At 34.0% G+C, this 25,687-nt stretch overlaps 1 protein-coding gene across 2 annotated transcripts in view; it reads right to left on the bottom strand.

The window, feature by feature from the left end:
* The window catches only part of TRDN (triadin), a 428,350-nt gene that overhangs the window by 273,381 nt on the left and 129,282 nt on the right, over positions 1–25,687 (bottom strand). Inside the window, 2 exon segments of one of the 2 annotated variants that reach the window (NM_001372516.1) lie at positions 14,400–14,459; positions 20,910–21,092. In NM_001372516.1, the coding sequence (NP_001359445.1) occupies positions 14,400–14,459; positions 20,910–21,092 (243 nt within the window). 2 annotated transcript variants of the gene reach the window in all.

Below are 25,687 nucleotides of genomic sequence, written 5' to 3' on the forward strand. Positions count from 1 at the left end.
ATTGTGCAAACAAGTCTTCTCTACTAAACAAGAGCTCATTACCCAAACACTGTGGATGGTTACAATAGAAAGTGGTTTATAGGTGACACTTTTTCCCTCAGGAAAGCAGCATGTTAATCACAAAGCAGAAATACAGAATCAAATAGGGCAGTGGGCATTTGTAAGACAGAATATCAATAATCACGTGTGAATAACTAAGGACAGACACAAGTATGAATGGTCTAATTTGGAAGAGAATATGGTGGTATAGATGACATCTATATGGTGCGATGTTTTGTTCAGTTTTTACCCTGGATTGATTTCTCATTTATTATTATTATTATTATTATTATTATTATTTGAGACCGAGTCTCACCCTGTCACCCAGACTGGAGTGAAGTGGTATGATCTCGGCTCACTGCAAGCTCCGCCTCCCAGGTTCACGCCATTCTCCTGCCTCAGCCTCCCTAGTAGCTGGGACTACAGGCGTGTGCCACCACGCCCGGCTAATTTTTTGTATTTTTAGTAGAGACGGGGTTTCACCGTCTTAGCCAGGATGGTCTCAATCTCCTGACCTTGTGATCCACCCGCCTTGTCTTCCCAAGGTGCTGAGATTACAGGCATGAGCCACTGCACCCGGCCAGTATTATTAATTTTTAAAAACTACATCTAATTTTATTACCACTTCCTCCCCTATTTGGGATGAAAAAAATGGCCAAATAAATAGGAAGCAATACTAAACTCATTGCAAGCAACTAATAATAACAACCACAATAAAGCTGAAGATAAGCATTGATAAAACACGCCTTGATAAAGCCTGTTCTAACCACTGTGGCCCTCTCTCTGGAATTTTACAGAGAATATAATCTGCATCACATGATTTAGTGCTTAATTAGCACCTTCTTCTATTTTTCTCCCACAGCTGCTTTATATTATTCATTGTTTTATTCATAATCTCCAACTGGATTGTTATCTCCTTCTGGTTTGAAACTCTTGTTATGACTGCTAGCATTAAGTACATACTAGAGATTCAATAAGTGCTGAGAGATTGATCAATAGAACAACTTCGAGCATAGCAGCTCAAATGTTGATGAGGATGTAAATAGGAAAATATAATGTCTTTCAATTGTGGAACAATTGTTAGTGCTATGCAGGAATAACAGTATTATTATGTCTTAATGTGTGATACTTTAGAAACCAAAATATGAAATATACTAAGCTAGAATAAAAGTCATAGAATTGACTAAAAACTATTGAGCAACGGGTTGAATAGTCTATAATCAGTACAATCAGTATAATCATCAATGCTACAATCAGTAACGTTAATGTTAATATTGCAAAATTCATTTTTGTCTTCATCTTTTGCAAACACAAAAGCATCCTCTGCAGAAAAAAAAAAGCTATAGAAAAGAGATACTTGTTTATCAAATAGCTCTCTCTGAAAATAGCCAATTATTTATATCAAAATAGATATGGGCGTATTTATTATTTCCATATTTAAAAATAAGTCCTGCTTAAGAAAAGGGATAAGAACTGTGCATTTATGGAAATGGTTAGAAAGAGTCCTATTCTCTATTTTGTATCCACTAGGCCACACAAATGAACCTTAGAACAGCACTGGAAGAATATATTCATGTAATTTTCTAGAGTTCTTTTTCAATCTTCACTTGTGCATATAAACTAACAGATAAGATTATTAAAATAGATGGTGCATTAATAAATAACACATAATTATTTCAATAATTCTTTGATTAAACCTTAATTTTCCTTGTTTCTCATGCAGCAATTCAAATTACTCTGTATTATTTCTTCCTTTTCAGACTATATTAGAACATGCTTTTAATAGTCCCAGTGGGTTAGCTGAGAAGGAATTTATTCTTGTCTGACACCAAGTCCATGCCATTAATAGTGACAAGGCTAGACCAAAAAAGCCACTTTAAGGAAAGTTCTTTCAAAGCAAAGATATACCTATAGAACCTGCCTCCTCTTTCACAAGACTAGGAGACAAAATTCTAAAATTGCAAGCAAAATGAAAAAGCTTAAGCCTTCATTTTGTTTTCTTTTCTGGACATAGAGGATGTAAAGTAATATGAACACTGTATTAAGGGCAAAGTAGTCTTATTCACTAGCCTTCTCCAAAAACCTGAAGCATTTTATCACAATGAAACTGACTGAGAGAGTGGTAACAGCTTCAGAGGAAACCTCCACTCAGAAGTACATGGATCTATTTCTGTGTGCGTTCCAGTTACTTACAGTGACTAGAATGTTTAATGGATTGATTTCGACAAATATGACAATCTGATACATTTATCTTGAATAGCTTCCATAGACTTCATATAATCAGAAAGCAACGCTCATGAGGGTATGGCAAGTCCAGGAACTGTGTGCTTCCATAATTAAGCCTAGGCTCGCTCTCATTTCTTCTCTCATTGTAGCCTAATTCTGTATGCTGCCTGCAGTCTACTCATGCATGCAGCAAACCTGTCTTTGTTAATTCTGAGCTTCTGTCTCTAGAGATACAACCAATAACTCCTTTAAGAAATCTTTACACAGGTCTATTTGCAATGTTTAGAAATCTGTCATCTTTTAAAATAACAAGATTATTTCTACAAATGAATGAAAAGGGCTGCTCTGGGATGATCATCAAATTTTTTTTCATTGAAATAAATATTCTACACCCTGAACTTAATTCAACAAACATATCAGGCTTCTGGCAAGGTATGAGGCAGTGGAGATTTAAAGATAAATATTTATTGAAGGTATATATAAGCAGCAGAAAAAGATGTTCTAGGGAGAGAATAATAATGCTACATGAATATTAAATCAGAAAGCTATAAGAAATGGTTAGAAAATCACAATTCTGCTATATATGGGAACCACCATCCCCACTAAACACTTAAATAATACTTATTATGGTTATTATAGTCAAGAGGGTTTTATGTGTATGTATATGCTCATTGTTTAAAATATACATTAACCCTATAAAGTTATCTCATTTTATAGATGAGGAAAGAGGCTCAGAAAGTTAAGTAACTTGCCCATGTTCATTTGAATTTTTTCTTATATAATTATTTCCTTTTATGACACTAGTTATTCTATTTAATTCTTTTCTCTCTCACTTATTCCATGGCTTCAACCATTTTCTCTTTTATTTGCTCCTGAAATCTTTGTGCAGCTCATTCTGTGAACGTTGTATCACTAGTGGTTTTGTTATCAGGTAACTGAGGAACCCAAGGACCTGGGCTTTCATTCGTAGTGAATTGAGAAGACGCTCCATTTTTCCAGACTGTAGTGAGTCTGATAAATAGTCAAAATCTTCCATTATTAAATTTAAAGGGCATACAAGTGCAGTTCCAACAGAGGCATAAGATGACTTAAATTACAATAAATGAAATGGGCCCAAACATATTTTCTGAAAGATTTTACTCTTAGAAAAATGTTGTATATCTAAATGTCTTATAACATCTTGGGTTTCGGGTTCTCTTGGTGTAACTTCTTTTTTTTTAACCACTGTTGAATAGTAAGATTGATGATAGGCTTATTGGGTATTTTCTCTCAATTTGGAGATCTAGAATATTTCCTCTGTGTAAAGATGCCAATCTATTTTTGCAGTCTTATTCAACAAATTCATTATACTATAGAAGTTGCCATTTAGCTGATAATTTTAATTCAATTATAATAAGACACTTTTATTGTATTCCCGTTGATCCTTCAACTAAAAGAGCTAATGTTGTAAACATTACCTGAAACACTTGGCATAATGTTCTGTCTCACAGAATCACATTTCAAGTTTATATAAACCAAATAGAGCATTTTATTTTTATCATATTTAATAGGGCCAATTACATAACCTTATCAAAAATATAAGCAGATCTACAACTATAGGCATTAATCATATTAATCATTCCTCTACTTTAATAATAATATTTTTTTCTGGATGTTTATGTATGCTTGATGGCTAGCAATAAGTTCTACATAAATTCTACCTCGGCTTCATGAGAGCAGGTACCATACATATTTTGTTTACTGCTATATCTACATCTACTAGGAACTTACTAGTACTGTTCCTAGAATTCAGAAGACAAACTACATTTGTCTAAATTCTACAGGGACTACAGAATTTGTCCATATGATCCTCATAACACCATAAATTATGTAATATTATTACCCATGTTATACAGTAAATAGTAGAACAAAGGCTAGCAGACATCAGATGGCTACTATGGGCAAAATGAATCTGGTATGTTATTTGTTGATGTGGTTCTGAAAAAATATTTTTCTCTCGTTATCAAAATTCTACTTGTAATAGTCATTATATATGTGCTCAAGTAGTAAAGGAGAGCCAGCACTCAGAGAGCCATGTGCTGTAAATGCACTTTGACCAGAAATACAAAACAACAGGACTCAGCCAAAGGAGGAAAGGAAGATATATTGCTCCATTTCAGGTTATAAACAGGTCAAGTTCTAGCAGCTTCCTTACGGCATTCTATTTTTAGTGGATAGTCATGCACATGTCACTGTTGATCCTCCTTTAAGTCTAGATCTCATTTAAGTATCCACCACATATGTGAAATAAAATTGTCAAGATACTTTGTAGAATTTTGAGTTGCAACATTAATGTCTTAAGTCACACACAGTGCTCATCACCACCCTTGAATAATGGCTTCCTAAAGTTTACCCTTCTTTCCTTCAATTCTATGCTTTAGACACACCAGTTTTGGCCATATTCTACAATTTTTTTCTCATTTCCGATCCCATAAACAGACTACGACCCATCATGCTTCATGAAATGCTGATTTCCTTCATTGTTCTGCTTAAAATCCTTCAAAGACTTCCCTTTATGCCAAATATCACCTCTTTCTGATTGACCAAGTGTTCTATAATCTGTCATCAAAGTATATACCACTTATTATTGTCTGGTGTTTGCCAAATTTAGTTTATCCTCTTTTCAGTCTGATATCCTCATTGTCTTATAAACACATCAATTTCACATGCACTGTAATGTTCGCATTCATTTTCTCTTTCATTCACATACAAACAAAGCAATCCCAATATATTTCTTAGCACTTAGTCAAATATTATCCATCTTTCAAGTTTTAGATCCACTCCATCTTTTTTGACAGCAGGAATCACAGATGTTTCTCCTCTGAATCTTAAAACATTTAGAATTCGTATTATACAATCTAATGCCTAAGTCTAAACTTATTCTATTATTTATTTTTTCTCTTTTAAATAATTACTCATTTCACTTGCTCCAGTCAGGGATCATCTTTTGGTATTCTTATATCCTCTACTATGCTGAGCCTGGGACTGCTGAGCATGCAGAAGATATTTAATATTTGTACTCTGACTGATTTTACTCACTGTCCTAATGACCCCTTCTCCACCTCTGACCTTTCTCCAAAACTCCACACTTGATTATCTAGCTGCTTACTTCAGTTAGAAGTGCTGTGAATTATCATTTCACTATATAGATGTCACAGTTTGCTGTGAGAATTAATGAGATAAGTATGCAAAAAAATGGTAATGACACTTGGTATTTGGCAGATGCTAAACAAATGATATTTGGACTGGAATCTTCACATACTTCCCTTTTGCAGCTAGATACCATCTGTGGCTTGAAGAATGTGTGGTGAGTTCAAAGTTTCCCACTTCTCCCGGCCCTGTCCAGTCTGGTGAGCATTGATCCCACTGTATTCCTATACTCCCTACTTAAGGTATCCTTTTATTTTTTACAGAACAAGAGCTTCTAAATAATCTTTTACTTTCCTATCTTTTGATATCTATAAATCCCACGACTCCACCTCTGTGATAGCTCTAAAATTATCTTAATTTTCCCCATCCCATATCCTACGATCAGGCTTTACTTCCTTTCGTTGGACTTTTCCTGGTTGATCTTTTTAATTTCATTCTCTCCAAACCATCTCGTACAACATTTCCAATCTTGTTTTTTTTTTTCTATATTTCCTGAGTACTAACTAAAGTGACCTCATTTGCAATTCCCTGTATATGTCTGGGAAACAGATAGATTTGGTATAAAGATAATACTGAAGACTGTGGAATTCGGCAGTCTTGGATTTGAATCTCCTGTCTGCTACTTTGTGCCACCTGGACAAACCACTTAAGCTCTTTGTGTCTCGATTCTTTCATCTATAATACATGGATGATAATATACTCCTTCTAAGGTTGTATTAGAATTATATAAGATTTCCATAGCCTGGTGGAGAGTAAATATTTAGCAACTGGTACTCACAGAAAGCACTTAACATTTTGTGATTCTGTGCTTTGATATTATCACCTTAGCCTTGTATATTTTTATTCTCAATTTCACATAGACATATCCTACCAATATCTCAAGGTCTATTTCAATTGTTATGTCTTCAATATCATCCTCTTTGGTCTTTCACACTACGAGTACTATTTTTTTTTTGCAATAAATATTCATAATAAAAGAGAAAGCAAAAAAGGGATTTGGGAGAACATGTACATATATATCTTTTAATCATTTAAACAATCTTAAGTAATAAATCTTATAAATAAACTGAGATTCAAAAAAACAAAAAACACAAGTGAAGGATTTAAATCTTGGCTTGTGTGACCATCAAGTTTATATTTTTCCCATTGGTTCTCATTATACTATCAGGGTCCACTGGAGTCAATCAGAGTTTTTTCCGTTTCTGTTGTTAAGCAGTTCTAACTGTTTGTAAAAATTAATGTTCCTTGACTTATTTGTTTTCTTATAGGTCTTCCAAGAAACAAAAGGAAATTTACCTATTTCTTAAACAGAATAAAACCCATTATATCTTGTAATTACCATGTGACAGCATTGGACAATTTTAAACATGTAAGGCACTTTATGGAAACTTCATGATCTTTTTTTTCTTATATTAAGCATTTTCAATTTCATCAACATAGGAACTGTTTCATCATTACTCACCAATTGTTCCTAACAATGCTTAAAACTAAAACAATAAGGAAGCAGAATAATGATGAAATTGCCTAGAAAGATGATGCAACTGTAAAATATATCATTATTACCCCATTATCACTATGATTGTTTATAGTGTTGACTGAAGTATTACATCATCATTCAAGAAGATATAAAAGAAGCCTGGAGACATCTTTTTTTTTTTTGAGACACCATTCTTACAGCCTACTTTGTTTCACTGAACACAGATTATAATTCAGAATTATTTTTTCCATCCATAACTGCAAATAGAAGAAAAGTGACAGAGGAAGATACTTCAAAATTATTAAATGAATCAGAAGATGAATGCAAAAAGACAGAGAGCAGTAAGCTAGACTCTAATGATTAGGGTAAAATTGAAATTGATTATACAAGTGAAATCTCAGACTATGAGTCTTCATAAGACAATGAATTTTCTTAAACTATAGAATCAATGAGTGAACAATGCATTTCAAAGAGAAAAAAGGAAATATACTATAGTAGTTCCCTCTTATCCATAAAAAATGTATTCCAAGATATCCTGAAACAATGAATAATGCTGAATTCTATGTATGCTGTGTTTTCTTGATCTGAAAACCGAGATAGCTAATAAGTGTCTCACAGACAGGTAGCTTAGAGAGCGTGGATACACTGGACAAAGGGATGATTCACATACTTGGTGGAATAGAGCGTGATAACATGACATGCTACTCAGAATGGTGTCCAATTTAAAACTTGTGAGTTGTTTATTTCAGGAATTTTCCATTTGATATTTTCAGACTGTGGTTGACTGTGGGTTACTGAAACTGCAAATAGCAAAATCATGGATAAGAGGCCACTACTGTATTCTCATCTAGTTAGCCCTTTAACAGGAAGGACTTTATCCTGTTATATTTTGTGACAAGAACCTGAGCCATTTCATTTTGCTAAAGGAGCATGTCACAGTACTCTTTCTTTATAAAATTCATGTGCCAAAATCTGTGGTTTCTAAGTGCACAAATGCTAAAGAAAGAAAAAGGCAGGCATCCAAAAGAAATGATGGACAATGTGAATTTAAAAATAATTGAATGCATTATTGTAATCTATGTTTGTAAATACAAAAATGAAAACTTGGCCAGGCACAGTGGCTCATGCCTGTAATCCCAGCACTTTCAGAGGCTGAGGTGGGCAGATCACGAGGTCAAGGGATCAAAGCCATCCTGGCCAACATGGTGAAATCCCGTCTCTATTAAAAATAAAAAAAAAAAAAATTAGCTGGGCATGGTGGCTTGCACCTATAGTCCCAGCTACTCGCAAGGCTAAGGCAGGAGAATTGCTTGAACCCGGGAGGCGGAGGTTGCAGTGAGCTGAGATGGCACCACTGCACTCCAGCCTGGTGACAGAGTGAGACTACATCTCAAAAAATATATATAAAGAACGAAAGAAGGAAGGAAGGAAGGAAGGAAGGGAGGGAGGGAGGAAGGAAGGAAGGAAGGAAGGAAGGAAGGAAGGAAGGAAGGAAGGAAGGAAGGAAGGAAGGAAGGAAGGAAGGAAGGAAATGTTTTATTATGAAATGAAGATGACATTTTCTTTTCAACAAAATTATGGACCATCAAAGATTACAAAAATTAAAGTACTACATTTTGATGATGCACGTTCTAGGAAAACCAGAAGTAATAATATATAATAGAACCTATTAAAGATGTATTCAAAATTTGAAATTGGTATCTGCAAGATGAATACACTGAAGGCTCATAGATGATAGCTGATGAGCTGTTTGTTTCTTTCTGAAGATATTTCCCATTTGAAGTATATACATCTTTGAAAACAGGGAATATAAGATAGAAACATTTTGTTTTACTATATTTAAATTCTTATCAAAACTTTCACTCTCCCTTTATTCCTACTCCTGTAAACTATTAGAAGAACTAAATTTTTTTTTAATAATTAAAACTCCATGTGGTTGATAGAGAAAATTACTCATTCCTGGTATACTGAGATTAAAATGTATATTTTCTATGTCTTCATTGTATACTTATCAAGTTATTCTTTTTCATACAATTATTTATATCTTAGCTTACCTCTTTTCTGGACCACCAGCTTGCTGAGAGGATTCAACAACTACTTACTGAATAAACATTAAAATTCCCAAAACTTTTGTTGGGTGAAAAAATTAAATGATTGGAATTAGAATGAATATGGTTTTACGGAACTACGCCTACCTTGGAGCAGGAATTTTTTCAGAAGTCTAAAGCAAAGCTAAATTGTACCTAGTCTTGTCTAATACAAGCAGTGAGCTCTGAAATACATTAGATTAAACCATTCAATAATAGTGGCTATAATGCAATTACATTTGACCTCTTCTCAGCGAGATTTAACCAAAAATATAGTTAAGCACCACTAAAGTTCAAGAAAAGAATCTTAATAAAATGAGAGTACTAACTTACTCCTGAGGATCTTTCTAGCTATGGACTTAAAACCCATTGAATTGGAATACAGGCTGCCAAAGAATGCCTTATTACAATCAGAGAAGGTTTTGATAGGTGAGTACCTTCAATTTAAAGAAAATAAATGACACAAAAAGCAGAATAAATTACCGTGACATAATTCTTGGCTCAAGCAAAAGTCAGACAGTTGCTGAAATTTTAATAGTGGAATAACTTCTAAGGGCTAAACTTTAACTTGTATTAACTTTAATCATAATAGTTACAGAGATGAAAGCCAAAAAAAATTATTAAAATTACTAAGCACAAGCACACTAGCCCTGGTCCTTGTACTGGACATTTAAATTGGTTTCTTTATCTATAGTGAATATAAAGAGGTCTGTGAACCATGTGATTTCTTCCTTACAGAAATTTGTCGCTTTAACTTGGGTGACTCTGGCCAGAATCCCATGCAATTTATTAAGCCCAGATAAAAGTTGGTGAAGAAGGAATATGAAAATGCCAAGCAAGATCCTGATGTGTTTTCTTAAAAATAGTCTACCTAAATGAATAAAATTATCAGTATAGCTGTCACTTAAGAAAAATGTGCTAAGCCACACAAATTTGAAAAGGAAATTGGAATTACTGGAAGGTTGATAAAGATAAATAAATCTGGAGGAATATACCTTGACCATCCGTACTATTAATTTCCAAAAAAAGAAAAAGAAAAAACCCATAAATTGTGTTTTGATGTTGCAAATAATGTCTGTCTTGACCAGTTTTAATAGTTCTCTTATGAGTAAGTGACAATTAGACACTTTAAGCCCTAGGAAAAAAAGTGGAGGTTAATCAGTTTCAAGACAGCTACCATAAGACAGAATCAATCTCTTTCTTTCTGTCTCAATCTCTCCCCAACCCTCCTCTCTCTGTCTTCCCTAAGGCAGGTTATGAGTTATTAAAACACATCCTATATAACGCTGAGCATCTGCACAACCAAAGAATCTCAATATGAAGATGTTAGGTCATTAAATGGAGAAAGTATTTCTGGAGAGGGGAGATCTTCGGTGTTCATAATATACCTAAAATTACGAAATGTAGATACAGGTCTATGCCAGTTGCCCATAGGACCAGTGTTGATAGCATGCATTCACTTCCTAGATTTAAATATAATTTTCTTCATGTTTCAACTTAACATAGAGTAAGTCAGTACAAGAGAATTTTGATTCAATACAACCAAATGAGCAGATCTTTATAATTTATACTGGTTTATTAAGATGGTCCCTATAATTGAAGTGAGGATTATCACTGACCCTAGGATAGTGCATATTCACTACTCACAACAGAAAATCAGAAAGAGCAATTCAATTAATCTTCAGGTTTATAGACAAAATCTTAGCTAAAAATTTTAAGGATATCTTAGAAGCATATTATTTCATGGGATAAAAGGCAAAACTTGGGACTTATGTCATAGTGTCAGCACATTTCATTAGCAAGGGTTTTCAAATTAGAACTGCAATTTGGGTTACTTTTGAGGGTGTGACAGTATTCTACAAAGGAAAAACTGAATCCCAGAGGGAAAATCAAATTATAGTTTTAAAAACTCATTACCAATAATTAATAGTGAACTCTAGCTAAACAATAACAGGTGTTCCACTAATCCCAAACAGAAACAGATGGAAGCACAAATGTTTTATAAATAGTGGATACATGCAGAGCAATAAACTTGGCAAGAATTGTCTTATTCTTTAATTGTCAGTCAGAGTCAATGTCTCACCACTTACATTTTCTCTAAATTAATATGCTCAGATTAAATCTGTGTTTCTCATTCCTTATTTTTGAAAATGCAAGTCATATTTAGTGCTTTTTCACTCCATGTTTTGTATTGCCACACTGACAAAGATAATATTCCTGAATTTTGCTTAGGTACATTTACATAACATCATATAGTTTATTAAATGAAACAACAGGCATATTACATAGGCTTCCCTTCTCTCCCTTCTTCCTTTTCAACTCCTGGACAAGAAATACTCGCTTTTCAAGTATTTCTTTCATTTCTTAAAGCTTCAAAATAATGAATGTAGGTAGATGAAATAAATTAAGAATTCAATTAGTAAGTCAATTAATGGTACAAAGAAATCTAATCCTATAGAACTAGGAATTATCTTCAGGGGTTGGAATACTCTATGATGTTGTAGATCTGAACTTAGGACTTTTTAGAGTATGTTTGCATATGCCTTTAGAAGGGCTCTCTCTGTGTGGTCGTTAACAAAATCGTCTTTAATTCATGCACAGATGATTTTATTATTTCTTCTAACCTTACTCTGTTGTTAGATTTTCAGAAAGAAATGATTGGTATTGTGACTACTAACTACTAGCATCCTTCACTGAATTTCTTAGTGCGTGGTTCTCTGTGTCTTGAGACTTTCTTAGGAATTATATTTTATGATCAATAAATAACGACTATGAATGATTTCAGTGGGACAGAAAACAGATTATTTTCTTCAGGTAAAGAAATTTTAAAACTAATAGAATATGAAGAAAATAATGCATGTTAGTCATTTATTAATTCATGCTCATCAACAACATAGATTCATCTCATCTCATATGTAAGTAAACACCTAGTTGACTTTATAAAAATTATGTGTAGAGTATGAATTTCTTGAACCAACACAGGTGAACAAAATGGTCAGCACACCTTTGACCTAAAATTGAACTTTTTGTTTTTTTGAGACGGAGTCTTGCTCTGTGGCCCAGGCTGGAGTACAGTGGCGAGATCTCGGCTCACTACGACTTCTGCCTCCCAGGTTCAAGCAATTCTCCTGCCTCAGCCTCCCAAGTGGCTGGGATTACAGGCACCCACCACCAAACCTGGCTAATTTTTGTATTTTTAGTAGAGACAGGGTTTCACCATGTTGGCCAGGCTGGTCTCAAACGCCTGACCTCAGGTGATCCGCCCGCTTCAGCCTCCCAAAATGCTTGCATTATAGGCATGAGGCACCGGGCCCGGCCAAATTGAACTTTTTAATTATTTATTTATTTTGAGACAGGGTCTCACCCTGTAGCCCAGAATGGAATGTGACAGTGCCGTCATAGCTCACACACCCCTGCAGCCCCAACCTCCTGGGCCCAAGCAATCCTCCCACGTTACCCTACCAAGTAGCTGGGACAATGGGTGCATACCACCATGCCCAGATAATTTTTATATTTTTTTTTGCCAGTCGCAGTGGCTCACACCTGTAATCCCAGCACTTTGGGAGGCCGAGTCGGGCAGATAACCTGAGGTCAGGAGTTTGAGACCAGCCTGGCTAAAATGGTGAAACCCTGTCTCTACTAAAAATACAAAACTTAGCCGAGTATGTTGGCAGGGGCCTGTAATCCCAGCTACTCAGGAGGCTGAGGCGGGAGAATCGCTTGAATCCAGCAGGCAGAGGTTGCAGTGAGCCGAGATCACACCATTGCACTCCAGCCTGAGTGACGAGAGTGAGTCTCTGTCTCAAAAAAAAAAAAAAAAAAAATTTGTAGAGATGTGGTCTCTATATGTCGCCCAGGCTGGTCTCAAACTCCTGGGCTGAAGTGATCCTCCTGCCTCAGCTTCCTAATGTGCTGGGATGACAGGTATAAGCCACCACACCCAGCCCTAACATTGAATTTTTGATATATATAGACTGAAACTTGTAAGTATTGAGAGGTTCTCTTCATGTGGGGAACTCACCAGGCAGGCAGTGGTGAAATGAAGAAATTAGTTATAACATTTTGTTTGTAGTCACTAGATGGTTTGTCAACAATGCAAGGTTGTGACTGTGATCTTCATTTTAAATGTAAGAACACTAAAAATGAGGTAGAGTTCAATTACTTGCTCAAGACCTAATACTAGAAAAGGATGGAGTTAAGAATTACCACTGTATTTCTGTCCAAAGCCTTGTCTTTCCACCATATCACACTACCTTCCTGAAGGTTTATTTCCAATTATGCTATGTTACTATACACAAACATCGATAGTAATTAGTTTCACCTATTAAGTTATAATATTTAGCGATTTCCCCCCTCATTTAAATTTCTTACTGAAAATGTAAAATAAGGAAAAGAGGAGGAGGAGGAAATTATTTAACTAGAATATATTACTGGGATCAACAACATTTTCCGGAGTGCAAAGGTTCTCCTTGTCTAGTTTTCTAGAGCCTAGATGTGTTACCTATCTGTTTTAGAAATGAGATGTCTCTTTGACAACATACGCATAAATTATAATTATATATTTTTGAAAGGCTTTCACAAAAATAGTTAAGAAAATAAAAACATAGCTGGCTTTAAGCAATTAGCTTCATTTATTCTAATATAAATGAGCTCCTTCCTTAACAATACTGTCTTCTTGGAAACGTTTTCCCAAACATGAACATAGTTCTGTCAGTTTTTAAATCTGCAAAAGGCATAGTACGAGCAATCAAGTTACTCATGCTTAGTTCATATGTTAATAAAAAATACCTTTTTATACTCTGGGCAACAATTAAAGATACAAGACAAGGTAGATATATTCCTTTAACTCAAAATCCTTCCCCATTGTTTTGAATATTAATTCCAAGATTATCTATCTCCATTAATAGTTCTTTGGAGTGGCTAAACCAAGTTCATGTATAAGGGAGAAAATTTTAAAGTTTTGGAAAACAAAGCATAAATATTTGAAATGTGATGATTTTAATATGAATTGTGTTCACTAAGAAAAGAAAGATATTTTCATTGTCATGGGTCTTTTCTTCTAAGTTTACCAAGAATAAAATAAGATGATTCACTGCTTCACTTCAAGACATTATTAAAGATTTTAGCATTCTTTATATAGAGAGATATTAGCACATATTTTACATTTCAGCTGACTTCATTTGCAATAGGCCATGCAGTGACTGAAAGTAAAATTAAGACCTTAATGCCAGTTATTACCGCTTTTTATTGGTTTTATTCTAGATCTACACATGCATTATGCAATTTTTTAAAAATGAAAATACAGTTAGGTACATAAAAAGCCCACAATCTTAGAAACAAAGACTATTAAAACAGACAAGTACAAGAATTGCTTGGAATACCTGGTTTTAAATCCCCATGGACAAATATGTCAATCATATATCGACAGAATGCATACTGATCTGACAGAGTAGAAAGAAAAAGAGCAATGAAAAAATGTCATCAACACTTCATTTTTCTACAGAGAAATAATTTAACAAAGCAAACAAAATAGCACAATTCTATTTTGGTTACTACAATATTTTCTGCAAAAATAATAATTTGCACTTATATGAAAATACAGAAGGAAAGAAAGACAACAAATGTAATGCTTCATTTCTTCCATACAAAAATAACCTCAAAAATTGAAAAGGACTAGTTCAGGGTAATCTTATAGTGGTTGTTTTCAAAATAAAAACCTATTTTGTCAAATAATTGATTACAAAAGTCATCATATTAAAGCAATTTTTCCCATTTGTCTTTTTATAGACTTTCAATAATGAAACAGAAGTTTTACAAGAGGAAACTGTTTCCAACTTGGAGTGTTTTATCAAATACTCAGTTCCAGCCCTTCTGCTAATCGTCTCTATGGAGCAGTAGAATGTCTTTTCCAAAAGACCATCAGGAGAACTAACCTCTTTGCAATCTGTTAGGTGGCCTCTGAATAAAAATGCTCTTTAATTGGGAGAATAAATCAAGAACAGAGTAACAGAACCAAATGATATTGTTGTTAAACTAATCAAATGAGTAATCTTCTTAAGATCATCTTATGATCTTGACTAGTTTATGGCCTACGGTGAAAGTAAACAAACAAACAAAAAAACCATAGTATGTAAACATTATTTTGGGCAGACCTGGTCTTCAGGAGTTGGCTTTTTTCTATTCCCTCTAGATTAAAGACATTGCACTTAACTTTAAATCCTCACAGAACTTTAGATTCTCCTGAGGCCAATCCAACTCAAAGCTCAATTGCTGAATCTTTACCGTATCTGCTTTAAAGCATACATATTATGAAATAATTTACATTTCAATATTCCTGAAATATGCATTTTATTAATCCACCAAATCCGAAGGCAGCTTTAGGACCAAGAGAGTTTATTGAATTTAAGCAACATGTTACATTCTTAATTGCTCCAAATTATGCATATCAAACATATGAAATAACAAAGCTTGTTACTAAACAGATACACCTCTAAGGATTTTTGTAAATCTCATTCTTTTTAGAGTAGTAACAGCATTTTTAGAGGAATCCATTTTATTATGAAATTCTGTTAGGTCTTTAAAAAATAAATATAGTTATTGAAGAAGATATAAAAATATAATCATTTTCATTAGTACCTAAATAAGGGCAGGCCAAAACTCATAAAGTTCCAAAAATTTAGATGTATTTTAGTTGTTGAAATTGGAGCACATTTTCCCACAGGAGAGGTAGGGAATGGGAAGGAGGCTAGTCCTCAGGTCATTCCATGCATTGATTTGCCCTTTGATGTACTGGCAGTAATAGCTGGAGTTTCTGATCCCAGGACCTGGGAACCCTACGATTGGGAAAGACATAAGGTTAAGGTAGAAGGTATTTTCTCTTTTCTGGACACAAGATTGTTTTCCTGAGCAAAACTGTAGAACTGGCAATTTGACTCTAAGACAAAGCAAGATGAAAAAGTACACTTCCCTTAAATGAAAAGTTTGAAGTTAGACCAGTGTGGACTTTCTGAAATTGGCAGTATGTTCCCTTTATTTCAGTACATTATGTGACTGTACTCGTTTTAGATTTGTTCTGCCTGTACTCTAGGAGTAGTTCTCAAAGGGCAACTTAAACACAAGAGAGAGGAGTTGTCAAAATACAGATTTTTGGGCTGGACCCTAGAAATATGCATTTTATACAAACTCCTTAGATGAATCGAATTAGACTGCATTTACAGAATCACTGATCTAAAACCTTTCATTCCTTTTTCCCAAAATAATTACTCTTAGAGGCACTATAGATTCCCATGACAGCAAATAAGAGTGTTTGTTTTTATGTATGTTGGAAGTTTAGAATGCAGGGACTATTTGTAATATAACATCCCCTCCAAATGAAATATTATCTGCCCCACGTTGTGATGGGATGGTTATATACATAACATGTTGAAGAGTGTACTGAATTAATTAAAATCTTCACACTTCAGAGAGTCTTCTTTAGCTGAATGCTAACAATGTAATGAAACTTTTCAGCTTGTATGTTGAAATATTATCAAAGTACAGTCAGCCCTCCATTTCCCTGGGTTCCACATTTGAGTCAACAAACCACACGCCTGTAACCCCAGCACTTTGGGAGGCTGAGGCGGGAGGATGACTTGAGGTCAGGAGTTCAAGGCTAGCCTAGCCAACATAGTGAAACCTCATCCCTACTAAAACTACAAAAATTAGCTGGGCATGGTGGAGGGCACCTGTAATCCCAGCTACTCCGGAGGCTGAGGCAGGAGAACTCCTTGAACCCGGGAGGCAGAGGTTGCAGTGAGCTGAGATTGCGCCACTACACTCCAGCCTGGGCAACATAGTGAGACTCTGTCTCAAAAAAAAAAAAATTATATATATATATATATATATATATATAGAGAGAGAGAGAGAGAGAGAGAGAGAGAGAGAGAGAGAGAGAGAGAGTTACAGCTACCATGGTTGAGTCTGTACTGAACATATACAGACTTTTTTCCCTTATCATTATTTACTAAACAATATGGTATAACAAGTATTTACAAAGCATTTATTAAATACATTAGGTAGTATCAGTAATCTATAGATGATTTAATGTATACAAGAGGATATGCATAGGTTATATGCAAATATCAGTTCATTTTATATAAAAGACTTGAACATCTGTGGATTTTGGTACCCGCAGGGAATCCTGAAACCTATCCCCCACAGATACTGTGGGACAACTGTACCTTACTTATATTTCTTATATTTCCTAGATCCAAAAATCATTCATTTAATTAACACACCAACAGCCCAATGAACTTCTAATTGTAAAAAGGAAATTTCTTATGAATTCAGAGGATGTTTTTTAACCTAGAAAATTATTTGTTACAACACTTAGAAGGTTTTGTTATATGTAAATAGTGCTGTGATCTTGTATTCTAATGGCACCTATATATCAATAGGAATATGAGGAAGATGTTTTTATTCCTATCAAAGCTGATAGGAATTTTCAAATATTTTAAGTTAGGATGCCCATTTCCACCTGTCCTTGGCAATGACCTTAACAATGTATAAGAATTCTAAGTAGGTAAGGGTTGGGAAGTCTCCAGTTCGTCTGCTTAACCTATCTAAGAATACAGAAAAACCAAGCCTTCCTGATTTTGAAAGATTTGTTTTCTAAAAATGTTTCTTTAAACCCAACTTAAATATTATAGCAGAAAATTTTTCATAAAGAAAATCTAAATTGTCCTGCCATTCTAACTTTCATAGTTCTGAGATAGTAATTTATATAATGTTAATTTGCTCATCATTGTAAGTACTTTTTCCCCAAGTAAACATCCTTCTTGGAATAACACATGCTGTCCATTTCTCTCCTTCTTGGTTCTCAGAAAGCAGTGATAGATGTCATTCAAATGATACCTAGTTGGTGTTCCCTGTGGAATAGTAACCAAGGGAAAATACATTCTGGGTGCAGAATGTCAACAACAAAAAATTTTTAAGAAACCCCTAATGAGGATGGGGCACATGTGGTCCAGTGCTCTATAACAGATTCACATTAGCTGCCTGCCACAAATATCAAATAGCTGTTTAAAAAGAAAGAAAGAATGAGTGAATGAGCAAAGTGTGTGGCAACTGGAAAATTTGTTTCTCCTTCCCCACAGACCTCCCAGAGGGCATCAGAAAACTAGGGAGCAATGTCTGATTATGCCAACTCTTCCTACTCTACAAACAGAATTAGATGGGTTCATAAAAACTAGATTATTTGACGGGTGTGTGTGTGTGTGTGTGTGTATGTGTGTGTTTATGGTAGGCATGTATATACATATGCATCTTATCCCTAATGCTTTAAGCAGAAAAAGAGATGTATTATTTCCATATACAATATTGAGAGTAACTACATTGAATATATTCATATGTATACTGTGTAATTAAATAATTACTAATAAACATGTGCCCCAAGTGAAAAACTGTTTCCAAGTGAATAAAGGACCTATGAGCCTTATTTCTTTAAAAATAAGTATTTATAAATCTATATGAAAAGAATGCCTCAAATATATTAGGTCTAACTTAACTATGTGATTGAGTATTCTCTTGCCCAAAAAGCTAACTCAACAGTTACACTAAGTCATCATATAAAATTTTCAAAACCAAAGCCTCAGAAATTAAAAAAAAAGATATCTTTGTTTATGTTGCTTAGTTAAAATCATAATGTAATTAGTTTTCTTTAATTTAAAAATGCTCTTAATTAAATATTTTCTTAGTAACAAAAAATGAAAAATAAAATGACATATTTATATGTCTGATCTGCCATTAGAGGTTAAATTTTGAATACTTACCTAAGGATACATTTATATAATTGATGGCAATTGTTCTCAATACTGAGACTTGCTTTAGCAATTGCAATTGTTTAGCTGATAAAATCACATTTGTGCTTTTGTTTTAAACTCTAAATGATATTTGAATGTCCTTTTAATAGATAAATAGCTCTTTGTGTAGAAATAAAAATAGTAGACTGAAAAGAGATATGATAATATAATGCTGTCTTTAATAAATCTGATTACTGATAGAAATGAAATACAATATTTGAGGCCTGGAAAATAAACATTATTTTAAAGTGTTCTGGTGATGAGTTTTTATCAATAAAATATGGCTCCCAAATCCCCAAAGATATGAAAAATTAACATCAAAAAATACATTCACATTCCTAGTTGTGAGTTAAGTATTTTGACATTTCCAAATATAACTGGCATCAATTTTTACATTCTGTATTTATGGTTAAAAATTAGGATGTACTTTGTAGGTTTTCACTGATTTCATGTGATTATTTTTCTTTTTGAACAGTAATCTAAAGTGTAAAAGATTTTAGGATCTAAGTAATCATACCAGTGAATCCAAAGATTATTTCTGCTGTTTTTTTACCACAGTAAAATATTATATTCAACGTATTTTCTCTTTACTTACTTCATCCTTTTTGTCTACCAAAATATTTCATTAATGACATAATTTTGATAGAAGTAATAATTAACTTTTAAATTTTTTTCATGGTGATATAATCACCTTGAAAATTGGAAAAAGTTTTAGAGCTCCTAAGTTTTAATATGACTTATATCTTAAAATAATAAATTAAAACTATCTAAATGTAAAAGTTTGTAGATCACTAAAAAAACAAAAAATCTTTCCTTTTTAAAATATATATTTTTAAAATGTGTATCTTTTGTCACATAAATCAGAGTTGACAAATACTACACGTGAATCAAAGTTTACAAATGCAAATTCAAGAGAAAAAAGATGAAAATACAGTATGAGTGCATTGCAAATTGCATTTCTTGTGCCTTATAATGAGGAAAAATTAATTTCAGTTTCATCCACCAAATAGCTTGCTCTGTAACAAAATTGTAAGATTTCTTAAACTAAAATCTAATAGAAACCAATTCTTTGATACAGTCCTTAGATAACATTAGTCAAAAATACTACAAAGTAAAGAAAAATTTGGTTTTGCAATGCCTCCGAGAAACATCAATTACAGGAATAGTCTCTACATATTAGATCCCTGTATTCTATAAAGGAGTCTCAGGATTATATAGCAACCTGGAGTCAGGAATGGACTTAGGAAAAGAAAGAGTCAACAAGTGCCAGAGATGTGGTACAATAAGACCCTTAGTTGCCCTCCTAAACATTCAGCTCTGTATATTCACATAGCAACCTTCCATAAAATAAAAAATCAGGTTTATATTCCACCGCCATTGAAGTGATATATTTTTGCAAAGTGGGGATGTAAGTTTGACATCACTCTTGCTGAAGAATGGCAAAATATGTCACATTCAGAGCTTTCTAAAGTTAGAAATTTAGTCAATGGAAACTGAAAAAGAATCTTGAGAGCTCTCTTCTCTATAACATCTTGCCTATTAAATAAATTTAATAATTTGATGTATATTCTAAATGATGTGCTCTTGCCAATGCAACAGTAATGTATGGATAGTTTTTATGATATTTACTCTATATGATGCCAACATGTACCCCTTAACAAACTCCTTAGGAATTGTTGTCATTTTGGGGGACTACTTTCCTCCAAAGAGTATGACACATACAATCTTTATTCCACCTCTTAATAGACATTCCATATCTCAAAAATTCAACATTTATCCCCTATCTTTATATGTTTTCGGATGCTACCTCCAAACCCCTTTTGAAAAATACTTCAAAATGCCCCTTTAGATATGTGAACACATTTTAGTATTTTTATAAATAAATATTAATTCCCAATTTACTGTATTTCCTTTCTGATATATTTACTTTAATGTCTTTTACCCCCATTTGAAGTCTGATTTTGGTCTTTTTCAGCTTTTAATTTCACTGCATGTGCTTCTTGCCCAATATTCTCTTAGAACCTCCGGCAGCCTCCTGCTCTGAATGTTTACCTTTCTGTTCATGCTTTGACACAGCTGTTTTCTCTTTGTCCTCCTTTTCTTTGGGTTTTGATGGTGTTTTCTGTACTTCTTTTACTTTTGCAGCTGTTTGCTTCACTTTCTCCTGTTTTCCACCTTTCACTTCCTTTTTAGTCTTTTCTTCACTCTTTTCTGCAGTCTTAGCTTTTTTCTGTTCTGTATAAAGTTAAAAGATGTTGAAATACTTTTGTTTATTTACAAACACAATGTTTCATCTGTACCATGTCATTAAGGAAAAATGGAAAAGAAAGAGGGAAGAAAGGAAAACAATAGAAAAATACTGTTTTTAACATAAACACTTGTGACTTACCAGAGTTTTATACAGTTTATGAAGTGCTGTATTAGATAGACTACTAAAAGTGTTATGGCTCTTAATTTGCACATGAAAACACTATTTTTTAAGGCAATAGTAACTTAGCATGTCAACAAGGAGGCATTTGTAATATGCAGGGGATGGATGTACAGGAATATCTGTGAAAGACAATGTCCATACCAAACAGCCCAGTGAAGTAGTCTCCTTTTATAAGTACGTGATAATTTCACTCCATAACTGAAAGATCTTAAGGGTCATTCAAGAAACTGAAATGCCAACAAAGTCTTTTTTAAAGACAACAATTAGGAATTCAAGTGTAAAATTGTCTGCACTGGTGTTGACTAATAAAAATAAAACAATGTAATCCATTAGAGGATAACTGAAAGACGTATAGTCTAATGATTTGGCTTTAGAAAAACTGAAAGTGCAGAAATTGAGTTATTAGCTCCTGTTTATCTTAAGTCAGCAATAATTCTACTAGTTTTTAAAGCCGTTAAACATATGCTGGGAAATTCAAAGGGCTATAAATAAAAATATATATGAATAGATATATAAATTAGAACATATATATATTACACACATATATTCTTAATGTGATATTATCTGTATTTTGGAAGAAGGAACTGGGATGCAAATTAACTAGTCTGTGGATCTTTGAAGCATCTTTTAAAAAGCAATAATAACGTAGCACATAATTTGTGGAAAATTGTTCATAGTAGATGCTGCATATTGGACATTCCTTATTGTATGTGACTACACATAACCACTATACACCACAGCAGCTCTACTGCAATGTTGGAATCCTCTATGTCATTTGCTAATGTACTGTGTAGCCTTTATTGTCACTCATGTTAAAGAATTTGATGAAGGCTGGGCATGGTGGCTCATGCCTGTAATCCCAGCACTTTGGGAGGCCAAGGCGGGCGGGTCACAAGGTCAGGAGATCGAGACCATCCTGGCTAACACGGTGAAACTCTGTCTCTACTAAAAATGCAAAAATTAGCTGGGTGTGGTGGTACATGCCTGTAATCCCAGCTACTCAGGAGGCTGAGGCAGGAGAATCACTTGAACCAGGGAAGCAGAGGTTGCAGTGAGCTGAAATTGCGCCATTGCACTCCAGCTTGGGCAACAAGAGCAAAACTCCATCTCAAAAAAAAAAAAAAAAAAAAGAATTTGATGAAAAAATGTAATCAAGTAATCAAGTTTCTTGACTTTGGTACCCTAAATGATGATTTCAGGCTAAGCCAAGATAATATCAGAAGGTCCCATTGAGAGAATGAAAATGATAATGCCAGATGCTGGTTAGCTTGCAAAACAAAAATAATCCGTGGTACCGCACTTAATTGACTATGCCAGCACTTCCCAAAACACTGTTTCTTAGATACTTCAGATATTTACAGGAAGATGTTGATACTGTATTAGGTATTGGAGAATATTCTCATGGCCAAATTCATTTGGAAACAATAAGCTAACCTGGCCGTTTAGCTTGGACTTTCTCAAGGCTGAAGTGTATTGAGAATTTTTAAGAAGGGGAATTATGATACACACATGATTCAATATTGTTTAATCATAAAATTCTCATACAAATATTACTCAATTACTCCATAAACTTTTTTTTTTGTTTTTTGAGATGGAGTCTTGCTTTGTCATCCAGGCTCTAGTGCAGTGGCATGATCTCGGCTCACTGCAACCTCTGCTTCTCAGTTTCAAGCAATTCTCCTGCCTCAGCCTCCCAAGTAGCTGGGATTACACGCGCCCGCCACCAAGCCCAGTTAATTTTGTATTGTTAGTAGAGATGGGGTTTCACATGTCCATAAACTTTCAACATCTTTGTGGCTTCTGTAACTACACTCAGGGGATTTTCTTCTTCCCATAAATCATTTCTAAACCTCCTTTGCTGATTTCTGCTCTTTCCTGCAGTAAACTCATACGTTTCTGTGACTGAAACCAGCAGCTCTCTGCAGATGACTTTAAATTGAAATCATTCCAGAATTCCACACTGGAATGTTTATTAGTGTCTGTCTGGAAAGAAAGTTTCACTGGAATGGTCAACACCACCTCAATCGCATGCAACTCATTATATGTTCACCTAAAAAGCACTTCTAGAGAGTCTGTGTTGACCTGGGCTCACAGCTAGTTGCTGGAGCTCTAAAAATCAGCATAATAATAAAACTACCTGAATAAATTTTAGCATAGCAAAATTAAAACCCTGCAATATCTGGCTTCCTCCTATCTCCCATCTTATAGCATCTTTCCAAAAATTTATTCCTCTACTGGACTGCTTTCTTTCTTTTGAATATTTTATGTATTTTTCCATGTGTCAAATGTTGTCAGACTGCATTCTCTATATTTTCTATATTTTTCCACATATTTAAATTTCTTTCTTTCTTTTTTTTTTATTTTTGTTTATTTTTGTTTTTTTGTTTAGACAGACTCTTGGCTCTGTTGCCAGGCTGGAGTGCAATGGTGCGATCTTGGCTCACTGCAACCTCTGCCTCCCGGGTTCAAGCAATTCTCCTGCATCAGCCTCCCGAGTGGCTGGGATTTCAGGTGTGTGCCACCAAGATCAGCTAATTTTTGTATTTTTAGTAGAGATGGGGTTTCACCATGTTGGCCAGGCTCGTCTTGAACTCCTGACCTCAGGCGATCCACCCGCCTCAGCCTCCCAAAGTGCTGGGATTAAATTTCTTCGTGGTCAATTCACATGCAAAAAAATGGCTCTCCCATTTGAATTAATAATGTCTTCCCATGAGCTTCCATTTGTCTGAATTTTTATTAAATTATACATTTTATTCTTTATTATATATCTTGAAATATAGATAGTTTGATCTATCTGTCTTCCCTACCAGACAGACAGTGCTTAGGGGCAGGAATTCTATTATTATTTTTGTATCACCATAGTGTCTAGCACAATGCTTTTTTCAGAGAAAACACAGGATAAATGTATACTGGATTAGCAATTTTGATGAAGGAGAGAGTAAATATTCCACTATACTCAGATCATATATATAATACAGTGATATAGAGACTGCATTATGTAAATATGTGTTTAGAAATAAACTTGTCTAAACCTGTTAAACTTGCCAACTTTTTTTTTTGTTTATACTAATTTGTATGAAATTGTTATATTTGCTTACTCTGAATGACAGCTATCTACTCCTTGTAAGTTACAGTTGATTTAACCTTAACTTTATAGTATGGAATTATAGACGTGTGAAATTCAGATTTATTTTTAATGCCATTATAATTTATAAGTGGGCAATGATTATTTTCTAAGAGGTAGAACCACATATATAGCCAACTCATTATAATCATTGACTTTGAGTATAAAAATAATAAAATATTTTCTACCTATTTTAGATACTCTTCAATCACATTCACCCTGGAAATAGATAACTTTGCCTCATAGTAGAAAAAAATGAGTGAGAACTAAACAATGATGTGGCTATAATAAAGAAAATATCATGAAACTAAAGCAACACCCAATTTCTATTTACTTTTAAGTTGAGTACACATTCTTCAATTTTGTGCCAAAATATTTTTCCTGATTTTTCCCTAAAATAATTTAAGTGACAAAATTTATTAAGGAATGAAAACAACAAAAAGTATTGCCATGAGTATTCAAATCACCCAGTTTTATTTAGGAAGGCATTTTATTCATGACTTTTGTCAAATGGAAAACAAAATGGCCTAATAAAAAAAATGACATCAGCATATTTGATTCAATCTTAGAATTAGCATGATCCATTAGCTACTGCATCAGATTCAGAATGTCTGATGCCAAAGTATTAAATAGAATAGTATCCCTCAATAAACATACTACACATATTGGGAGTTAGAAAATAACAAATTTTCTCTCTCATTCCATAAAGAACTGCAAACTGCTTAATTTCTCTCTGCTTCAGTTGCTTTGCATTAAAAAAAAAGAATCGCCACTATAGCTGCCTCTTCCTCTATGGAAGCTGTGGAGATGAGTAACACTGAGCACAATAACTTTGAATTCTGCAAAATAAGTATGTAAACATTTCTAATATTATATCTGCATAATCTGCATGTCTAGAGCTCTTGGAGTTTCCCTAGAACTTACCCAAAGTTTAATGTACAGCAGGAATTACTATTTCATTATTATTTTACATTTGAAAAATCTAAGTATCAAAAAGCCATTTATCAAAGATGGTGCAAGTAAATGAGTCAGGAGTAGAAAGAGTAGAATCAGAATGACTAACCCAATTTCTAATCACAGTGAATTGCACACGTATTAATATTAACCTAAAAAGATGATACAAAAACTGTATTTTAAGACATATAAGGGCAGATATAAATATACATGAACCATGTGAAAGTGATAAAATGTCTTCCTGAAAGTGACCAAGGCAGCAATAACCTCTCCCACATCATCAAACACACAGACATCTGAAGGTCACACTGACATCCACAT

Source organism: Pongo abelii, chromosome 5 (genome assembly GCF_028885655.2).
Source record: "Pongo abelii isolate AG06213 chromosome 5, NHGRI_mPonAbe1-v2.0_pri, whole genome shotgun sequence".
In the NCBI taxonomy this organism is placed as follows: domain Eukaryota; kingdom Metazoa; phylum Chordata; class Mammalia; order Primates; family Hominidae; genus Pongo; species Pongo abelii.